Genomic DNA, 18878 nt, shown 5'->3' with positions numbered 1-18878 from the left:
ATCCCTGAAAGTGCGCTTCTCCTACCGACTGTGCAATCACTTCGATCGTGTCGTCGGAAATGTTTATTAGAGAGTTTTAGCAGTGTCATATCATTGTATGCTAAGTGTGATATATGGTACACTATTATCATTCTGTATTAACCTACCATGATGACCTAAGATGTTTTCGTTACGCCTGCGGCTCGATGTGTACGGTAACGTGATAATGATGTTAGTGGCTAACATTCAGGAGAAGGAGGAGATTTTTATGAAGAGAAAGGAGGAGAGGTAGGTCTGGAGAGCAAGTCTCTAGCCTGCTACTCCTCACTGGGGAAAGGGGATGTAGGAATATAGGGAAAGATAGGTGGCAGGTGATTATATTATGGTACGATGAGCTACTATATAAACATTGTCCAATACGCCGATACACACTGTAGACACAATACAGGCAAAAAAAGGTACTGCATAAAGACATTTCGCACTGTCTGCACGTCTCACAGGTTCTAGAGGCGATTGTCTAAACCAGTCTCACATAGAAAGTACAAGAGTGACTTCATGGCACGTTTGGCGTGGTCAACTCTTCTCCACGTGCCTAAAATCTTTTCTTCTGAAAAGGGGCAGGAGTCCAAGCAGTCAACACTAAACTTAAGTGTTCTTCATTCAGCTGCATATTGAGGGCACATGCAAAGTACATGAGCTATTGATTCGGGAGTGTGACAGAGGCTACAGTCAGAGTCTCGTGCTTGTCCAATCTTGTGAAAGTATCAGTTAGTGTACGCTACACCCAGCCATAATCGATGGATGAGTGTTTCCTGGCCTCTCCACAACCAAAATGGAAGTCGGAATCGTAAACTAGCGTCAAGTCTATAGAGGTCCTCTTGCTGATGTTTGGGGTTGTCCAATTGTCGCACCATAGAGGTTTTGATGGCGTTATGGAGCAAAGCATTGATGTCATACCGGGAAAAATGAATTTCTATAATGTTTCCGTCAGTGTGCACCTTTCTTGCTTCCGCATCAGCCTGTTCATTTTCAGCTATTCCACAATGGCTAGGAATCCACTGCAGCACGATGGTATGCCCGGATTGAGACGCCTCAGCAAGCAGATATCATAAACCAGAGGACTACATGCGGTTCTGTGATTCATATAATTGCTGACGAGTTGCAGTGTTGGTTTTGAGTCACAGAACACTGTCCACTTCTCGAGGCTTTGTTGCAGTATGCAGCGAATTGCTTCTCGAACTCCGGTCAACTCAGCTGCTGTAGACAACGTTCTGTGTACTATCTTGAACCGTTGTGCGATGCCTATTCCAGGTACCATGTAAGCCACAGTGGAAGAGGTCTGTGTCACAAAACCATCTGCAAAAACATGTTCAGTATATCCATGCATGTAAGCAGTGTAGGATAACGTAAAATGCTTGAGCCCTGCAGAAGGCATTCTCAACTTCTTCGTTATTCCAGGGATTGAGGGTCTCACAGTTGGATGTGCCATCGTCCAGAGTGGAACTTCTGGTATGTCATGTGTTTCGAAGTCCGACGGCAATAAGTCTTGCTGCGACAAGACGGCTTCTGCGTAGGCGGACACAGGCCGTATGCTTGTGACGTTTGTGAGTGGATGATTCCTGTGTCTAGTCAGTAGCCTTAGATGCATTCGCAATAGCTCATGTTGCAGATAAACTCGAGCTGGGCACGTGCATGCCTCTGCAATAGTGCCCCAAGTAGACGCACATCGTGGTAGCCCTAAGCGAATTCTCAGTGCGCGAGCCTGAGCACTTTCATGTGTGCTTACAGCAGTTGTACTAACCCGAGAAAGTACAGGCACACTGTAGCGGAGGTAGCCAACAAAAAGTGCCTGGTAGAGCTGCAGAAGAGATGATTTGGATGGCCCCCACGATTTTCCAACATGTGTCGAATGATTTGAGTAAAGCTGTCCAGCTTTTTTTCTTAATGCAGAGATGTGCTTCGACCAAGATATGTCACGGTTGATGACTATTACGAGAAACTTATAGTGAGTTACCGAAGGTATAATCTTCCCATCAATCATAACGGGGTAGCAGGCCATTGACTTCCGTGTAAATGCCATGGTTACACTTTTTCTCGGTGAGAGCTGCAGTCCTTGATTGTTTAGGTATGTCGACGTTATTGACACCGCACTCTGCAGCTTCATTTGCACTTGCAAGCGCATTAAGCTCATGGTCCATATACAGATGTCATCTGCGTACACAGAGACCGAGACTGTGCCTGCGAGTTCTTTGACGAGTCCAACGAGAACAACATTAAAGAGTTTTAGATTAGGGGACGCAAGGTGTTGGCGCCCCTAGCACTTGGGTGCATTTGTGTTTGAGTACACAAGCAGAAACACATTATATGTTAGCGGCCCCAAACGCAAGCCGCACTGAGGTTGCATGTGCTCGCAGTGCCATCAGCGTCTGACCATTGCTGCATTATCATTTTTTTAAAGTATGAAATCAAGCACATGAAGTAAAGTACAATAAACTATTTTTATTAAAAGGAGTTAATATATATAAAAACAATGTCTGTCGACACTAGGCAAAAGATTTATAAGATTATCAACACACCTACGTTATGATTGAGGCCGAGCCGAAGCAATCCAAACATACGTTTGGTAAACTGCAGTTAGGCGTCTTGTACAGCATAATCTGTTGTAGCCTGTGTTCTGTTTGTTTAGAGCCTCCTGCAAATTTTGACATGCCGCCATTGCGTCAACAGTGTGCCTGTGTGCTCTGCGACCAGCTTTTTTAACACATCGGCCGTGAAATGCACACCGTACACGTCCTCGCTGGTGCAGCCATGTTCTCCATCTGTGTGGTGGGACGGGCGGCTTGTATCAGCTGGTCTCACTTCTCGTAAGTTCTCGTACACCACGAGAGTCACGTGGGCAACACGACCTCTTAGGGGCAGCGATGTTTTCGGCCACCCAAACCCCAACAACCCAAGGACGCAAGTAGACGTAGCGGTCTGCGCATCTGCAGTATCATTGCCCCTACTTCTTGCGTATGCAAGCCGCTTGCGTCCCCTAAACTAAAACTCTCTATTAAATAAAGTTGGGCTCAGTACACCTCCTTGAGGCACCCCACGATAGACGCCATGCTTCCTTGTTTCGGCGTCTAGAGTTATCATGAATATTGTTCTCTCTTGAAGATAGCTGGCTATCCACTGATGCATACGACCACCGATGCCATGTTCTTCAAGGGTATTTAAAATTGCATCATGTAGAACATTGTCAAAAGCACCCTTGATATCAAGACAGCAGCCATCAATCGACGGCTATGTTTTTGATGTTCAGTAGTTGTTACTAAGTCAATAAAGCTGTCGATTGACGACCTACCCTTTCGGAAACCTGCCATTGCGTCTGGATATATATTATGCTTCTCCAAAAACCACTCCAGGTGCGTCAAGACCATGCGTTCCATGGCTTTTCCTATGCAACTGGCAAGAGCCGCAGGTATGTAGGAAAGCATAGCATGGGGTGTCTTGCCTGGTTTCAATAATGCCACGATCTTGCTTGTCTTCCAAGTGCAGGCACAGTTCCTGAGGATCAAAAGAGATTGTATAAAGCCAGAAGCTCTTCAGTCGCTTGAGGGCCTAGATGACACAAGGTAGAATAGGTAATGCCATCTGGCCCAGGCACACTTGAGTGTCTTGAAGAGGCAATCACTGCACGTAGCTCTTGCAGCGTGAATGGGAAGACAATCGTCCACTGTTGTAGGAGCGCACCTGAGTAGTGAAGCTACCGCTGTTGTAGATCTGGAGAGGTACATGCAGAAATCTTCTGCGATTTCCTTCTCACTGCTCGTGTGGATAATGGCCAAAGCTCGGAAGGGACATAGTTGTGGAGTAGATGGTAGGGCTCGTACAACATGCCATGTCGTGGATAAGAGTTTCCTTGGGTCCAGGCTGGTGCAAAAGGACGTCCAACATTGTCACATTCAGGCCTTACGGAATACTGTGGGTCTGTTCGATTCACCTGTACCGTTGTGAACCAACTCACGGCGTTTCACGAGAAATTAAGAAATTGTGCAGCTAGATTCCCGAGCTGCAGGCCCAGCGAGACACTCGAAACGAATGCAAAGGTGCAGACACAGTGCAGGTGGTATGTTGTCAGATTAATGTGCACAGAATGTGTAAGTTTGTGAGGTCCTGAACTGCAAGTATGATCGGCTTCTGAGGCATAAATACACAGCACAGTTGTGTAGCTACATCAGACGTGCGTGAGCGAAATTTGAATGGTGCTTGCTCCCGTGTGCTGTGTCCGCTGCGCCGCTGCTTCACACCTGTGCGCCTGCACCAAGTCAGCACTGAAATTGTAGTGGACGCAGAAAAATCAAGGACCAGCCCTGCACCTTTTGAAATGAACGACGTGGTTCAGCGGGCACCACTGCTGCACTGCTGAAACAAATGGGAGGATGCAACACCTTGTGAACTGGTTCAAGTGGTGCAAGCAAATTGAACGTATCCTATGCTTAAGAATGTGCTGAGCCTGAAATACTCACTTTGGCAAACACTAGAAAGCTTTAGATTGTCCATACACACATTATTCTTTACAGAAATGTCGGATTCCGGCAAACGTAGATGCCAGTCACACGGTCAGTAGCAACATCTTGTGACACTTTGTCCTACAACACGTGAAACCCTTTTTTTTTGTTTTTTTGTTACATTGGTCTTTGTCTAATCAATATATAAAGGAAGGACCACTTGTAAATTGCACCACTTCTGACACTTTATACTAGCAGATAAGTAGAATATAGTCAGCTATTGCAATAAAATCTCTGAGTAACTAGATGGCTACGCCAACCCGAAATATTCTTCTTTTCTTGCCATGTTTCGCATTCTTCTTTTTGGTGATTTTAGCCTTTCTTTATATTTTTTTTTTCTGATTTGGCTTGAGTATATCACTCGTCTGTTACGAAGGGCATGGCCACAAGTTAGTTCAGCTCAAGTTACATTCCAGTTAGAAGAGCTGTCATACTTGCTGCCACTTTGCTGTGGCAGCAAGTATGACAGCTCTTCTAACAGTGACAGCTCTTCTAGAAGGTGAATTAAGCAGGAGCATTGGCTCCTTTACTAGATGCCTGCCGCATGAGCATAAAACCTGTTGCCAGACCCTCTCCCATTTCTCCTCTCCACTAGCCACCAATCCTCCAATCGCCTCTTACTAATGCCTATTGCCGACATGTTTACTTTTCCACTGCTCTCGCTGAACCCAAGGGCTTCAAGGAGGCCAGTGGTGCCTAAATCGACCGTTGGGTAGACGTCTTCACGTTCTAATAAAACATGCTCCATAGTTTCCCTAGCTTTACCGCAGCAAGCACATGCTTCTTCTTCCGTCTTGTATCTCGCTTTATAGGTGCGTGTTCTAAGGCATCCCGATCTCGCTTTGAAAAGTAATGAGCTTCCCTTTGAGTTATCACAAATGGCATCTTTCCTGATTTCGTTATTTCCTCTTAAGTAGTTACTCATGGCAGGTTTCTTTTCCATTGCCGCCACCCATGAGATTATTTCAGCCTCTCTGACTTTCCGCTTGACCTTCTTTGTTGCTGTGTTGCTCACCCTAGAGGCCGCATACTTGCTGGTAAGCTTCCTAGTTCTTTTCTTTCACTGTGAATCAATGTTTTTCCTGTACAGATACCTGAACACTCTCCCAGCTCCTTTACTTTCTCCTATATTCCTCAGTCATTCTTCATAATAAATTTTACCATGAGCTCCCCTCACTTGAAAACTTGTCCAGCCCATATCACTCTGCACAGCTTCATTTGTAGTCTTCCCGTGGGCACCCAATGCGAGGCATCCCACTCGCTTTTGGTTGCCATTGAGTCCTGATTGTACCCCTGATTTCAAGCAAACAACTGCATTTCCAAAAGTAAGTCCTGGAACCATTACACCTTTCCACATACCCCAGAGCACCTCGTACCTATTGTATGCCCATAGCGCTCTGTGCATTATGGCTGCATTTCTCTTCCCCTTTACTGCTATTGTTTTTTGCTGTGTTTCCATAGATCTATTGCCTTCGTTTACCAAGGTACTTATATTCTTTTACCCGAGGTATTTCCTGGCCTTGTATTGCCACTGTCTGTTCACTGTTTTCATTGAATACCCCAACACCTGATTTTTCAACTATAAATTTCAAACTTAAATTCTCATCTTCCTGTCCACAGATATTAGCCAGACGTTGCAAATCACTTTTCTTTTTAGCTAGCAACACAATGTCGTCTGCATAAAATAAACCTGGAAGCTGCTGCTCTACTACTGTACCCGCCTGTCTGTATGAGAGATTAAACCCGATATTACTTCCTTCTAGCACCCTCTTTATCCTCACCATATACATCATAAACAGCAGCGGGGATAAAGGGCATCCCTGCTTCAGTCCCTTGTTGATATCGACTTTCTCCTCGCTCCTCATCCCTTCCCATTCAACGCAAATGATATTTTCTAGGTAAATCTCTCTCAAAAGCTGTAGACTATCGTTACCTAAGCCTTCCCCTTCCAGAATATCCCACAAATTGTTACAGTCTACATTGTCATATGCTCCTGTAATGTCTGAAAAGGCCACATATAACAGTCTGCTTTCTACTCTTGATATTTCAATACGCTGAGTAAGAACAAATAAGTTGTCATCCAAATGCCTACCTATTCTGAAGCCATGCTGAAGTTCTCTCAAAATGGCATTATTCTCTGCCCATGCTTGCAGCTTTAATTTGATTGCCTGCATTGCTAACCTGTATATTACCAATGTAATGGTCAATGGCCTATACGAGTGAATTCTATCTTTCTCCTCCTTACCTTTGAAAATTAAATTCATACTACTTTGTCCCCAACTGCCTGGTATTCGTCTATGTTTTGTGGGGTCTGATGTGGGATTCTCACACCGTTCTCTTGGGACAAAGGAACGACAACACACAGTAGTGCAAACAATCACAAGGGCATTTATTGCACCTTTCATACATCAATGCCTGCTAGCCGAGTTGCTATCCACAAAACATGCCGATGGGCGCGCGACAAATCTAGAAGCCCGACTCACCGCGTCCTCGCGAGCGAATATGTTCGCTCCATGCTGGATCCCAACGCCTGGTCGTTCGCGTGTATAGTCACGCGAATCGCGGCGCGTTCGAAGGAAGCCACGCGAGACGGTCTCGCCGAAGCATCGGTCGGTGCGCGGCACGGCATGTCCGTCCCGCTCGCTTCCCGAACCCAAAGAGAGCAAGCGCCTTCCTTTCGGCGCCCAAGTAACCTCGCGGCGTTAGCAACGCAACACCCGCGCCATCTCTCGGAGTGCGCTTCAACCACATCGACCGCGCTGACGTCACGCAGGCCGCGCGGCGAAGCGGGACCACAGGAGACGCGCTATGCGGGAAAAACATCAGGGGAGGCGCGAAGGTCGCGCATCCCCACAGTTTTAAAGTTTTTTCCACTGCTTTAACCAGGGTTTCCTTACTTTTTGGTACTAGTTCATTAATCAGCCTAACAGGAACCTCGTCTAGCCCTGTGGCTATGCACTTAGGAATTTTCTCTTCGGCTTTCTTTCAGATGAAATTTGTCAGCACCAGTTTTCTTTTTTAATGTGAGGGTAAATGCCTCAGGGTGTACAGGGGTATGGGATGGGGCTCCTTTTCCATCTGGTTCTCTTTCATGCTCTCTTTTTTCTTCAAATACAGCCTCGTCATTGCCTCGGAAAGATTCAGCTGTTTTTTTTTCGGATGTAATTTAATGCTGCTTCCCCTTTGTTGGTTTCCATCTTCGTCTAGGATATGTTGTTGTATTGTTGTTGACTTCCTGCCTAATAATTTTATGTGGTTCCAAAATATATAAGTGCGGCCTTCTTTTTCTCATGTATTTCAGACAACCAACGTTCACTTTCAACGTTTATCTTTGCTACAACCAGTATTTGAACCATAGATTTTTTCTCCCAGTATATTTCCCATTTTCTGGCTACTTCATCCTGTGCCTTCTTTGCCTGCCTGTGCTCTCAGGATGCTTTCTGTCGTTCGGCGATCACTTCTCTTATCTCCCTGTTCCATCAGCTTTTCGGTTTCTTTTTTCTTTTCAAATGAACATGTTGTTTCTCTTTCCGTATTTCTGTCATTATTACACTTAAAAGCTAGCTATATTCCCACTCTTGGCCATTTTCCAAGTTCTTCCTCAACTCTTGTGACAATATTTGTTATTTGTTCAGCGTTCAAGTTTGGACTGGCCATTTTGCATTCCTTGCTCTCTTTCCCAACTACATATCCCATTTTCAAAATGATGCTTTTATGGTCACTCCCTATGCTGCTGTGCCCTTCCTCGTCAATGACCATTTCTCTCAACTTATCATGAATTCCCTCAGTCATCAGACAGTAATCAATGGTCGGTTGCCGGTTTCCCACTTCCCATGTGATCTGTCCTTCACACTTAGGCTCTGTATTCACGATAACTAGGTTATGTTGAACACAAAGACCTAGCATTGATTTCTCATTGTTGTCGGTATAGCCATCTAAATCCTGTATGTGGGCATTCATGTCACCTAATCGGATAAATTCAGCATCATTCCCGAAACCCTTAATATCAGCACTTATGCATTCCACTAACCCTTTATTCTTCTCTGTGCAATTATTTCCGGTCCACAAATACGTAACACCCAAGCAAGTTTTTTCCCACTCATTGTACCTGATAACCAAAGGTGCTCTTGACATCTTGAATTTACTCTTTTCCATTTGGCTCCCTGATGGATGCGCATTCCGACTACCCCTCCCTTTCTTTCCGACTTAGTTCTGCCACACCCTTACCAAACATAATGAATCACTGGCGGCTCTTTTGAATCTTTAAGGTGCATTTCTGTAATCCCATATGCCCTATTTGTTCTCTATTTAACTGCTCCTCAATCTCTGCCCACTTTTCCTTTCTCGATAGAGTCGGTCATGAGCACCACCTCACGACGCATGTTCACAACTGAGGGCACGCCTGTTCCGCTGGAAGCGCGAGCCATTCCACAGGCATCTAGTAAAGCAGGCAATGGCAGGAGACACATGGTACGATTCGGTGTGTGATCCAACATGCGGCGCTGCATGCTCCGGCATGCTAGAGTTCCTGTGTATGGCTCCCACAGGGAGTCAGATTTGAGCTTCTGTTTTCCGCGTTCTGCTGCGTCACCATTCGCCAAGCGCAATAACGTGGAACTCCGAACTGCTGCTGAGAAGCCACCCTAACAGTGACAACACGGCAGCAGCCATACAGCACCGACCACCCGCTTCGATCCGAATTTGCGTTTCTTACTGTGTCTCCACCCTGTCAGCAAGAAACAAGTGGCAAAATCCATCATCGCTAAGTCTCATGTCAAGCTGAGGTCAAATCGTTAGGTATGTTTTGTTGTACTTATTGAGATTGGCTGTTTATCTTGTGCTTATTGAGATCGGCTGTTTCTTGTGAAATGCCCTCGCATCGTGGCTCCCGATCTCACCAGTAGCTTAGTACTAGTGTACTAGGCACTGCTTTGCAGAACAGGCACATGTTCAAGATAATTTTACTTAACTGGTAACTATTTCGTGTCGGAAACAAAGTGCAGACGGCAAGAAAAAAAACAAAAGGATGGTGAGGAACCGGCCCACCGGCACTGCCTCTGTGGTGGGAACGTCAGAGAACATCATATGCCAGCCACGCTGTCATTGGCTGCGGCCAAACAACGGTGTGGTTGTCAGAAGCGTCAGACGATGAAAACCTGCCTGGTTTGTCACACACTGGGCATCTGATCCGGCACTTCAGCATGGCAAAACATTTTGATTCCGGCTGCCGTTCCGACGCATCGGCCGGATCGGATACCGAATCGGACCGGGTGTCTCTCGCTTTAAAGTTAACTCGTGCCTTGGCCCTACCATGATAAAAAACACACACGAGACGCGGACATGCAGGGCGTGAACATTGTGGCCAACGCCAGTTTCTCGCTATGTTTTGGCTTGGTGCAGCTGGGCTCACAAAACACGGACCTTACCGTCCAGTAAGTCCCCTAGGGCCTATTCTAGGGACCATACATCTAGTATGCTGTACGGAAAGTCTTTCCGTACAGTAAAGTGCGCGCATGCGCAGTGTTCAGCCTGTACGGTACCCCACTTACCGCCAGATATTGGCAAGAGCACTGGTCTGCTTCAAGAACGTGAAAGGCCTCCTGGTCCGACACACATTCTACAAGAAAGCTTGGAATGGGCTCCATCTCTTCACTGAGTGGCACCAGCATAGGATGCGGAACTGGAAAATGCTGCGCGAGCACAGTGTTTGTCTTCTTGTAGACAAAGGCTTTCTGTGAATGGCATTCTAGGATACCGCGATCGGCCAAAATGAATCCAACCCCAACTTCTACTTATTGCACGGACCTTTACATTGCAGTTTGTATTTAACAAATCCGCCGCATCCGCACTTCGCGGAAAGACTCTCATTGTGGCAGCGGCGCGCAAAACCCGCGAATCGCTGAACGCGTTTCGTTTTTCGTTCATGTTCGCACAGTTACACATGAATGGGAATGGACTCGGAAGGGTTGGGGTGCGAGCTACTAGTTGGTATGGGTCATTTATTTTAAACAGCGCCCAAAAAACACGGACAAGGAAGAGAACAGGACTAACACTGGCTTGTCTTTCTTGTCAGTGCGTTTTTTGGTGCTGTTTAAAAAGAATGGACCCGGATGTTCTGCAAGCTGGAAGCCACTTTCGAAACAAACAGCATGTGCATAGTGAGGGCAGTTGCTGGAGGGGAAGGGCGGAGTACGAAGGGACATCGTACTAGCCGCGAGGCGTCCGAGCACCAAGAGTTGTGCTGACTTTTTTAGCGCAATCAAGAAGCAAGGACGACTTGTTCCAACAGGAAGCTGCTTCCGAAACCCGACACAACAGCCTGTCTGGCTTGTTGTCGACATATTATGATACGGTGTACTTATTGTTTGTATTGTAACGGTCACACGGCCAGGCATGTTCGCAGTACAAGTACACTGATGGCGGCATGGCGCATACCCATACAGGCTAGTTTGCTTGCCCAGTGTGCCCATTTCTATCTTATCTTGAATAAAAACGCACTAAAATCGTTTCCATGCGCGCGGGCATTTAAGGTTGGTGTAGCGAGAACTATACTAAAGACCATTCCGCAAGGAAAGAGACTTGCAACGTTTGTGAGCAAAAAATAAACTAACTTTTGTGCATTCTGCACAACCTTGGATAATCAAATTGTCAAGTTCACACTTTTCATGATTCCAGGAAACTGTCCGAGACCTGTAGCAATCTCAGACAAGCTTCGGATAAACATATTTTATATTTAATATTATTGACATATTGAACTATTTCGCGATCCCCTAGATCAATATATCCTAGATCAAACGTGTGTGGTGTAACAGCTCTTTACAGGACAACAGCTTTGTTCAGTTATTGATTAGCATAACTGTGCAACCAACTCTCTTGTCACAGCAATCTGTACATTTCATGAACAAACAAGTGAGTGAGTATCCAGCAGAGATTCAATACGCACTATATCAATGGTGGTATTGTCAAATGTTGAGCAATGTGAATACTGTATACCTGATCCGTGTGAGAGCATAAAGGAGATAGGCAGCAGTGTTGCCTCGGTCGTCAAGCATCTATTAGAAAGAAATAAAAAAAAATGTACAGGCAAGGTCAAATAAATGCTCATTGTAATGTTATCATACCTACACTCACTTACAAGCCAGGTTCCAAAATTTTAGCAGAGCCAGTGTCACCGATGCTTACTGCAAGATCAAAGCAATAGTCTGATGATTTCAGAGATAAATAAAAATTAACTGATGGTTACAATACTCCCAATGCGAAATTTGAGCGCAGCTCTATACCTGTTTTCATTTCACGGTATATTGAGGCATCACACCTATCATCGTACCGACTGGCACAGCCGCGGCGCTACATATAGACTGGCCACACAGTTGCCACTTCACCGGCCAGTGCAGCTTATGAAACCATAATCTTTACGGGGAAATGCTTGCGGCAAACGCTGTGTGTGAAGGTGAGCTTTTCGATTTCTTTTTCTTTCCCTTGGACAGCCAACGCTGCCGCTGATGTGCAGACGTGAGTGCCACCTGGTGGTGCTTCAAGGTGGCTTCCTCCACTTCCCACCTTGCGCTCTCTTTGTTATTGCAAGCGTCTGCTTTCCTCTTTACACTTTTGCCATACTCTGCACCTCCACTTTCCTCCTCACGCTCTCTTTGCCATCACCTTCTTTCATTCCCCACTGCACTCCACAGTCGCTCGGTTACGCTGAGCGAAGATAAGGCACACCGACGCTCGATGCAGAAATGGGCACCTAAGAGCTGCGTTCTAAAAAAGAGGTAAAGTGACCTTTCATAAAAGTTCGGTTTTGTTCCTTAAGGGCCCATCACCAGGTCTGTGTATACCAAACAAAGCACGGTGTGTAGATCACTGTAATGCATCTGTCTGCGGAGTATCACACTGGTGTATGTTACGAAAACAGCTCAATATTCAAACAAAAGCCTGGGCATGCTTCTCTTCAAAAGAGCTACTCAGTCTGCCAGCAAGGTGTCTTCACACAGTGCCGTGCACAAATGGCCAGTAGCAGCAAGAAGAGAAGTAAGGCAGCCCTCGGTGTGGGAGAATGTTGATGATGGACACCCGACTGGTGACAGCCTCTGCTGCTGTGGGATCAGCAGTTGGCCTCCTCACACCGTTAATTTACAATATTTCACTGCTTCTATTTGAGCCACTAGTAATAAACCATCTTTTTAAAACTTATAATGCCTAATCAAAATTTCTGGCTGGGCCTGGTGAAAGGCTTTTTAAGGGCATTATATTTAGAACTGACACACATAATTTCTTAATTCTCCACCGCAGTCTTATCTATTAAATAATCAAAGGCTTGGCTCACCCGGTCAAACGAGAACACATACTCATGGACACGATTATGGCAGAGATCTGCATACTTGATGCACCCATAGGCTACAGCCTCTTGTGCACATTTCAGTTCTTGTGGTGTCAGCACCTGCGAAAAGGGCACATGCCATGCTGCATTGCACTTTGCGCCAGCACCAGACATCAGGCTCACTCATGGGGTATAACAGGAAAATACCTTAAAGGGACCCTAAAGAGAAAATCGATTACACCTGTGTTAGTAAATTACTCTTATACAATACGAAAAACACCACTCTTACTGTGAAAAGAATCTTGGTAAGCCAGGAAAGACACACAAACAAAAGGCCTGCTGCACCTACAAATTTAAAACATGCATTGAAAGCAAGCACAACAAAACCTCTGTTAAACTTTTGACGGCACATATAAATACCCCCCAAAAATTGATTATTTTTAATCTAAATGTGCAAAACACCTCAAGAATAAGCATAATCAATGAAAAGAAAAAGAATATACTGCAGAAACTTTTTCAGCTGTAAAGGGAAAACCCCAGGCACAAAACTAGAAGTGTGCTTCACTCCAAACCACCTAGGGCTTCATTTGGAATTTGTACAGACAGCTCTTGTCATATGTGAACCATAGGTGTACATTTTATTTGCTTTGTATCACATGTGTGACACCACTGCAACCAGAAATCTTGCATCCATCTGTCTCCTCTTACCATGCTTTCAAAAGAAAGCAAGTCATGTGCTAACTTGTTCGACCTATAGAATGCTAAATTAACAAGTGATGCTTGCTGCCTATTGGCTGGACATTTCGCCAGAAACTTCGTACTGAATTCCAAAACTCGGCAAGAGAGAGAAAAAAATAAATGTTTAATTCTGAACTAGCGATAGAGAAAGATTTCTCTTTCCCTCGGGTGGGTGATTTTCTCATTCCAGGAATCCATGGGCTCTCGCTGCCACCCTGGCCCAGTCCACCAACTTTCACTGGTCATCCAGCCCTCTGCAAGACAGCATGACCTCTCACAGTTCTTCCTTGCCCTCTTCTGTTTTCTCTCATTCGGGGGTTTTTTAACAGTGGAGTCGAGCATTCGCCGTCCAGCATGCGGTGTCATGCAAGGGGGTAGGTTCCAAAACTCACCGCCAGAGGGCATGCCGCGGGGGTGGGGGTGGAAAGGGAGGAGCGGACCAATAAGAGCAAATGCAAGGGGAGGGGGAGGAGACGGGTATAGGAACAGGCGTTTTGCCGGTGCACGCCCTTCCGCCCCATGGATTCCGCTCGGTGCGAGCAGCAGCAGAAGCTCGCATGAGAGCGACAGTACCAGCAGAGGGAAGCCGCTACCGCCGAGGATTGAGAATGAGAAGCACAAGCCAAGCGCCTGTGGAGGCAAGCCAACCCCCACTTTCAAGAGAAGACAACCCAAGCCAAGCGCCAGCAGAGGCAAGCTAATCCACAACATCGAGAGTAGGAGGCTGAGCAGAGACGTCGACACAGAGAGATTCCTTCCACGGAGGATGCCGATGGACGGTAGAGTGAATGTCTTGGCCGCGAGTGCGGCCACAGCTGCAAGATGGGTCATAGACTGTGGTTTGACCACAACCCCACGCAACTGAAGAGTGTGCAATCTGGAATCAAAGATAGAATCTAGCGAAACGATGACGAGACAAAAGACTTTCATGAAAATCCTTCGAAACATGAGTTCACACTTGAGAAAATGACCACCAGTTTCGCTGTTTTGACAGCTTTCACAGCGTGGAACTGGCTTTACTTCTTTTTTATCTGCCCCATTTGGTTTTTGCAGAGGTCCTGTGGGCCCCAAGCACCCTATTACCAAGTAGCACGGGGTACCTAGGATTCCGCAAAACTTGCAGAGGCACACAAATTGCATTGTAGATATCCTATGCAATGGGATACCGTTAACATAGAAGTTAGTTTGCAGTCCTCTAAATAACTGTGTCTTCTCTGTTGAGATTCAGGTGAGGTAGTGGGTACATTCTTCATCTGAGTCTATGGTGCTGTAGAATACTGGTTTATTTCTTCGAGATGGCTTCCTGTCTCGTCACCTTTCAGGTCCCCTCTGGCAGGAGAGCCCAGATTGAAAGATGTTCTTGGGCTGTCGCGTTGGCCACTTTGTTCCCTGCCACGCACTCGTGTCCCAGTCCAGATGATTTAGGTCTCTGGAAGATGGTATAGTATCTGTATGCAGCATGGTATTGCCATGAGCAATAACAGAATTAATTTTTTTATATATATGAGTCAACGCTCACTCTTGTTTCCCAATCATAGGCCTTATTCAGTCGGTAATCCTGAATTCACTGATGACTGCATTTTCATTGCTCGTACGTTGATTTCATTACGGAATCACTGGATGTTTCTGTGATTTCGTGGCCTGTCTGCACAGGTTTGTTTAAGATGTCCTCTTCGCCATGTTAGGGTGAGAGGACTGTTTCAAAACTGAGTTTATTTTAAAATACAGCATATCTTCTCTAGGTCTTTGCTCAGGGCGATCTGATGCCTCGCTTGATCCTCCCGCCAATGCTTCATTACCGCTTTCCTCTCGTGCTGGTAGCCACAGCAAGCTCCTGTTACTTGCTCATCCAGGGAAAACATGTGCCTGGGAAGTGCAGTTCCCCCTGAGTGATGGTATCTGCCTAACAGGGGCGATTTACTATGATTTGCAACTTGGGATGAGGTAATTCCATTCATATTTTTTCAATTGTTTTAGTCAGTGCATGATGCGTGTCACCAACTTGCAATAGCACTGAAATATAGTAGAACCTCATTCATACGTTCTGAGAAAAACATACTAATCAGGAAAACGTATGACCCAAAGTCACTAAAAATTTTGGCAGACTAAATTGTAGTTTACATCGACGTAATGCAAAGCCTTCTGTGAATCGTTGCAAACACAGATGCACAGATGCATGCTCAAGCGCCCCGACCATTCTGCTGCCTCGGCAAGCTTACATTTGCACTCCTTAAATTCAGTCTGGGTCAGCAGTTTCTTCGGGCGGAGCATTTAGGTGGGAAGTTTTTACGTGCCCATGTGGTGAGAATCGCATTGGAGCATGAGATGCCAATGCGTGTGAAGGCCAAATGAGCCGATACACACTTTGTCGTTTTTCTATTGCGTAATGTATTAAAGGGGCCCGAACCACCCCTCAGGCTTGGTGAAATAACATAGCCCACAGGTAGCATTCTGACACGTATCAGAAGTTTCTCGAATATTAGCGATGGGTCTATCCGCTGTCTGTTGTCAGCGAACTTTGTCTAATCTGATCGCATGTACGCGCGTTGCAAATTGTGTAGTGCTTTCTGGAAAACACGCGGGCACCAGCGATTTCTCTGGGACCATTGATGACTCATGTATAAAAGCTGTTGCGCTTGACCCGCTGATCAAATTTTCGATGATTGCCAACCATGTTCGTCACTATCACTGTGCTTTGAGTGCAACTTACTTTTGTGGGCACAAGCTCGCCCAATAAAAGTTAGTTCCACAATTCACAGATTTGCTGCTGTGTTATTCACTGTCACTCCTACGCAACAATATGCTGCTCAGACAAGTTTTGCTGTTGTACGCAGTGCGTGGGGCTTGCAAGTGGATTGCGAAGTCACCTTTCTCTCAGATGCTCTCTTTTCAACAGAAGACCCTGTTCTCACTCTCTCCTGGACGCTTTATTTCATCATTGGATGCTTTATTTCGTCATTCCCTCAGACGGCTACTATTGGCCGATAGCTGACATCAAGCTGCAGTCGGCTACATGGCATCCCCATGTAAACGCCGCGAGGTGCCACCACGGGTACACTGGCTAAGCGCACTGCGGCTCTCTGAGGATAACCGCATTTGGCTTATGTTTAGCACATCGTAGCCACCAAAGGCAGAAGTCGTGGCGTTTAAGTTAACATCCAAAATGAAATTTGAACCCCGCACTCCGGTGACACTTAGAAGGCGAAGCACTGTGGGCATGCCCCACTACGCCATTGCCTTCGCAGTGCAAGGCATTGAAGAAGGAACGGGAGCACAGCAAAGGCCGTGTTTGATTGCAAATAATTCCACTTCTGCTGAATGCATTGAAGTACTTTTTGTGGCAATGTCGAAATCACAGTGCATACGAAGGTACCAGCACTAGGCACATGCACTTTGTCCACATCGCAGATCGCTTTCAAGACACGGCAGCAATGCCACAAGCAGCAGCCGCCAGAGTAGAACCCCCTTCGCCTCTACAACCCCCCCCCCCCCTCGTGCCTCGCGTACGAAAAAAGACAGTGCGCTGGCGCCCCACCTTCCTCCCTCACGTGCACGATATTGAGCCACGATCGTTGGCTTACCCTCCCAAGCCTGTGTCAACACGGTAAAAGTCCGTCTTATATGACCAATTTTGACAAAAAATGCCGCTATTTTCGTCTGCTTTAGCCAATAGACTGCTGTAGCGCGGTCCATTAAAAGCAAACTTCGTCGCATTAATAAAATAGAGTAAACTAAGGTTGAAATGTGGTTAGCTATATCCGAAAGTCTGCTGTACGCGGCTACATTGTAACGAGCGTAAACTGTATAATGAATGTATAACACGAATGAATGCAGATGTACAAAAAAAATTTGGAGGATGCTTCAGCTTCGTCTTTAAGAGTGTAACGCGACAGTATTCAAAGATCCCTGGCTGCTTCTCATGCTTTCTGGCAACTGCAGCGTATGTAGCAGTAATGTTTACCAGGAAACGCTCGCAGTGAACGCTATGCACGAAGGCGGGCTTTCTCATAGAATTGCAGCCTCTTGCATGGGCCGCGATACGGCGGAGGCGAGCGCCATCTGGAAGTGTTTCAAGGAAGTGGGCATGCCACTTCATGAACTCAGAGATATTTACACGCCGGCATGCGCAAACGGCAGATGCCGTCTCCAGTCTATGCATTGTAGAAATGCTGGAAAAGGTGTTTATTTGAGTTTTCGCATGACAGAATTATGTTTTTTCGTATATTCAAATTACAATATGAGAGCTATCATGTCTGTAGGTTGTGTGTAAGTCGTAGTTCACTATTTTTCTACATATTTTAGCTTTACAAATTCAATTAGTTCAGTCAATGCTTTGCATCACGAGGAAGGCCTGGATGTGCGTGGTTTGAAAATCTTTTTTTGCTGAAACGATGCAGACGCGGAACGCCAATACCAGATTTTTTGCAACACGGGCTCCTTAACGCTCTTGCGTTAATAAATACTATCGCACCCACTTATAACGATACCGGTTTGAACAATGTATCAGTTATAATAATGAGAAGCTGCTGCACCATCATCTTCTGTATGTTTTCCATGGAGAAATATCCTGCTTACTACAATGCCCCAATGCCACATTATCGGTTATAACGACGAAGCCTGGCTGCTGGGTGCCCGAGCCGAAAGGTAACGAAATGCGAAACCCTTGAAAAGAAAAAAAGAAAATGAGAAATTCAAGCCACTGCATGATGGACCACTGCTTCAACAGCCGCCACTCACTGATTTGCCAGCTATCTCCGCGTGCCTCTCTACAATCGCCCTTCCACCCCTCCGAGCACGAACGGGCTGCGCCCATAGCTATAAGACGCCCCACCCTTCAAAACATGAATCGACCGCGTCAACTGCACTACTTGCAGATTGCTTGCATGTTGCTGGCTGGCTCCTCATTTAGCCCAAATCTGCAAACAACTTAATCACTCCCGTTCGTCTTTGTTAGCTGCGTCGAAATCGTTCCCGGCCACGCGGTTTCTCAGCCTTGTTTGGCCAACAGTTCGTTTGACTCGCTGCTGCACAGAAGATGGCTGATGTGCCCGCTGATCATCGGCAATGCATGACGTTGCCAGTGAAAAGAAAGCACAGGGCTATAGATTTGGAAATTAAGTGCTTCTAGCCAATGAGGCAATTGTCACGAACATGCTTGCATTAGATAGCGGGGCTTCATTTTCACGAGCAACCTTCCGCTGCACTACATGGAGTACCTGGATGCCTTGGAGAAGGATGTCGACAAGCTTTGTGCAAAGTATGCAAGGCTGAAGGACGTAGGCAAGCCA

At 46.1% G+C, this 18878-nt stretch overlaps 1 protein-coding gene across 1 annotated transcript in view; it reads right to left on the bottom strand.

Moving 5' to 3' along the window:
* ArgRS (arginine--tRNA ligase-like protein) overlaps nt 1–18878 on the bottom strand; it is an 82225-nt gene that overhangs the window by 2412 nt on the left and 60935 nt on the right. Inside the window, exons 11-12 of the mRNA XM_065454341.1 lie at nt 12859–12972; nt 11526–11584 (exon numbers count right to left, since the gene is read on the bottom strand). Coding sequence (XP_065310413.1) covers nt 11526–11584; nt 12859–12972 — 173 coding nt within the window. The remainder of the gene's footprint in view (nt 1–11525; nt 11585–12858; nt 12973–18878) is intronic.

The sequence above is a fragment of the Dermacentor albipictus genome, chromosome 3 (assembly GCF_038994185.2).
Source record: "Dermacentor albipictus isolate Rhodes 1998 colony chromosome 3, USDA_Dalb.pri_finalv2, whole genome shotgun sequence".
NCBI classification, from domain to species: Eukaryota; Metazoa; Arthropoda; class Arachnida; order Ixodida; family Ixodidae; genus Dermacentor; species Dermacentor albipictus.
The sequence above is the reverse complement of the archived record's forward strand: the minus strand, read 5'-3'. Positions and strand labels throughout refer to the sequence as shown.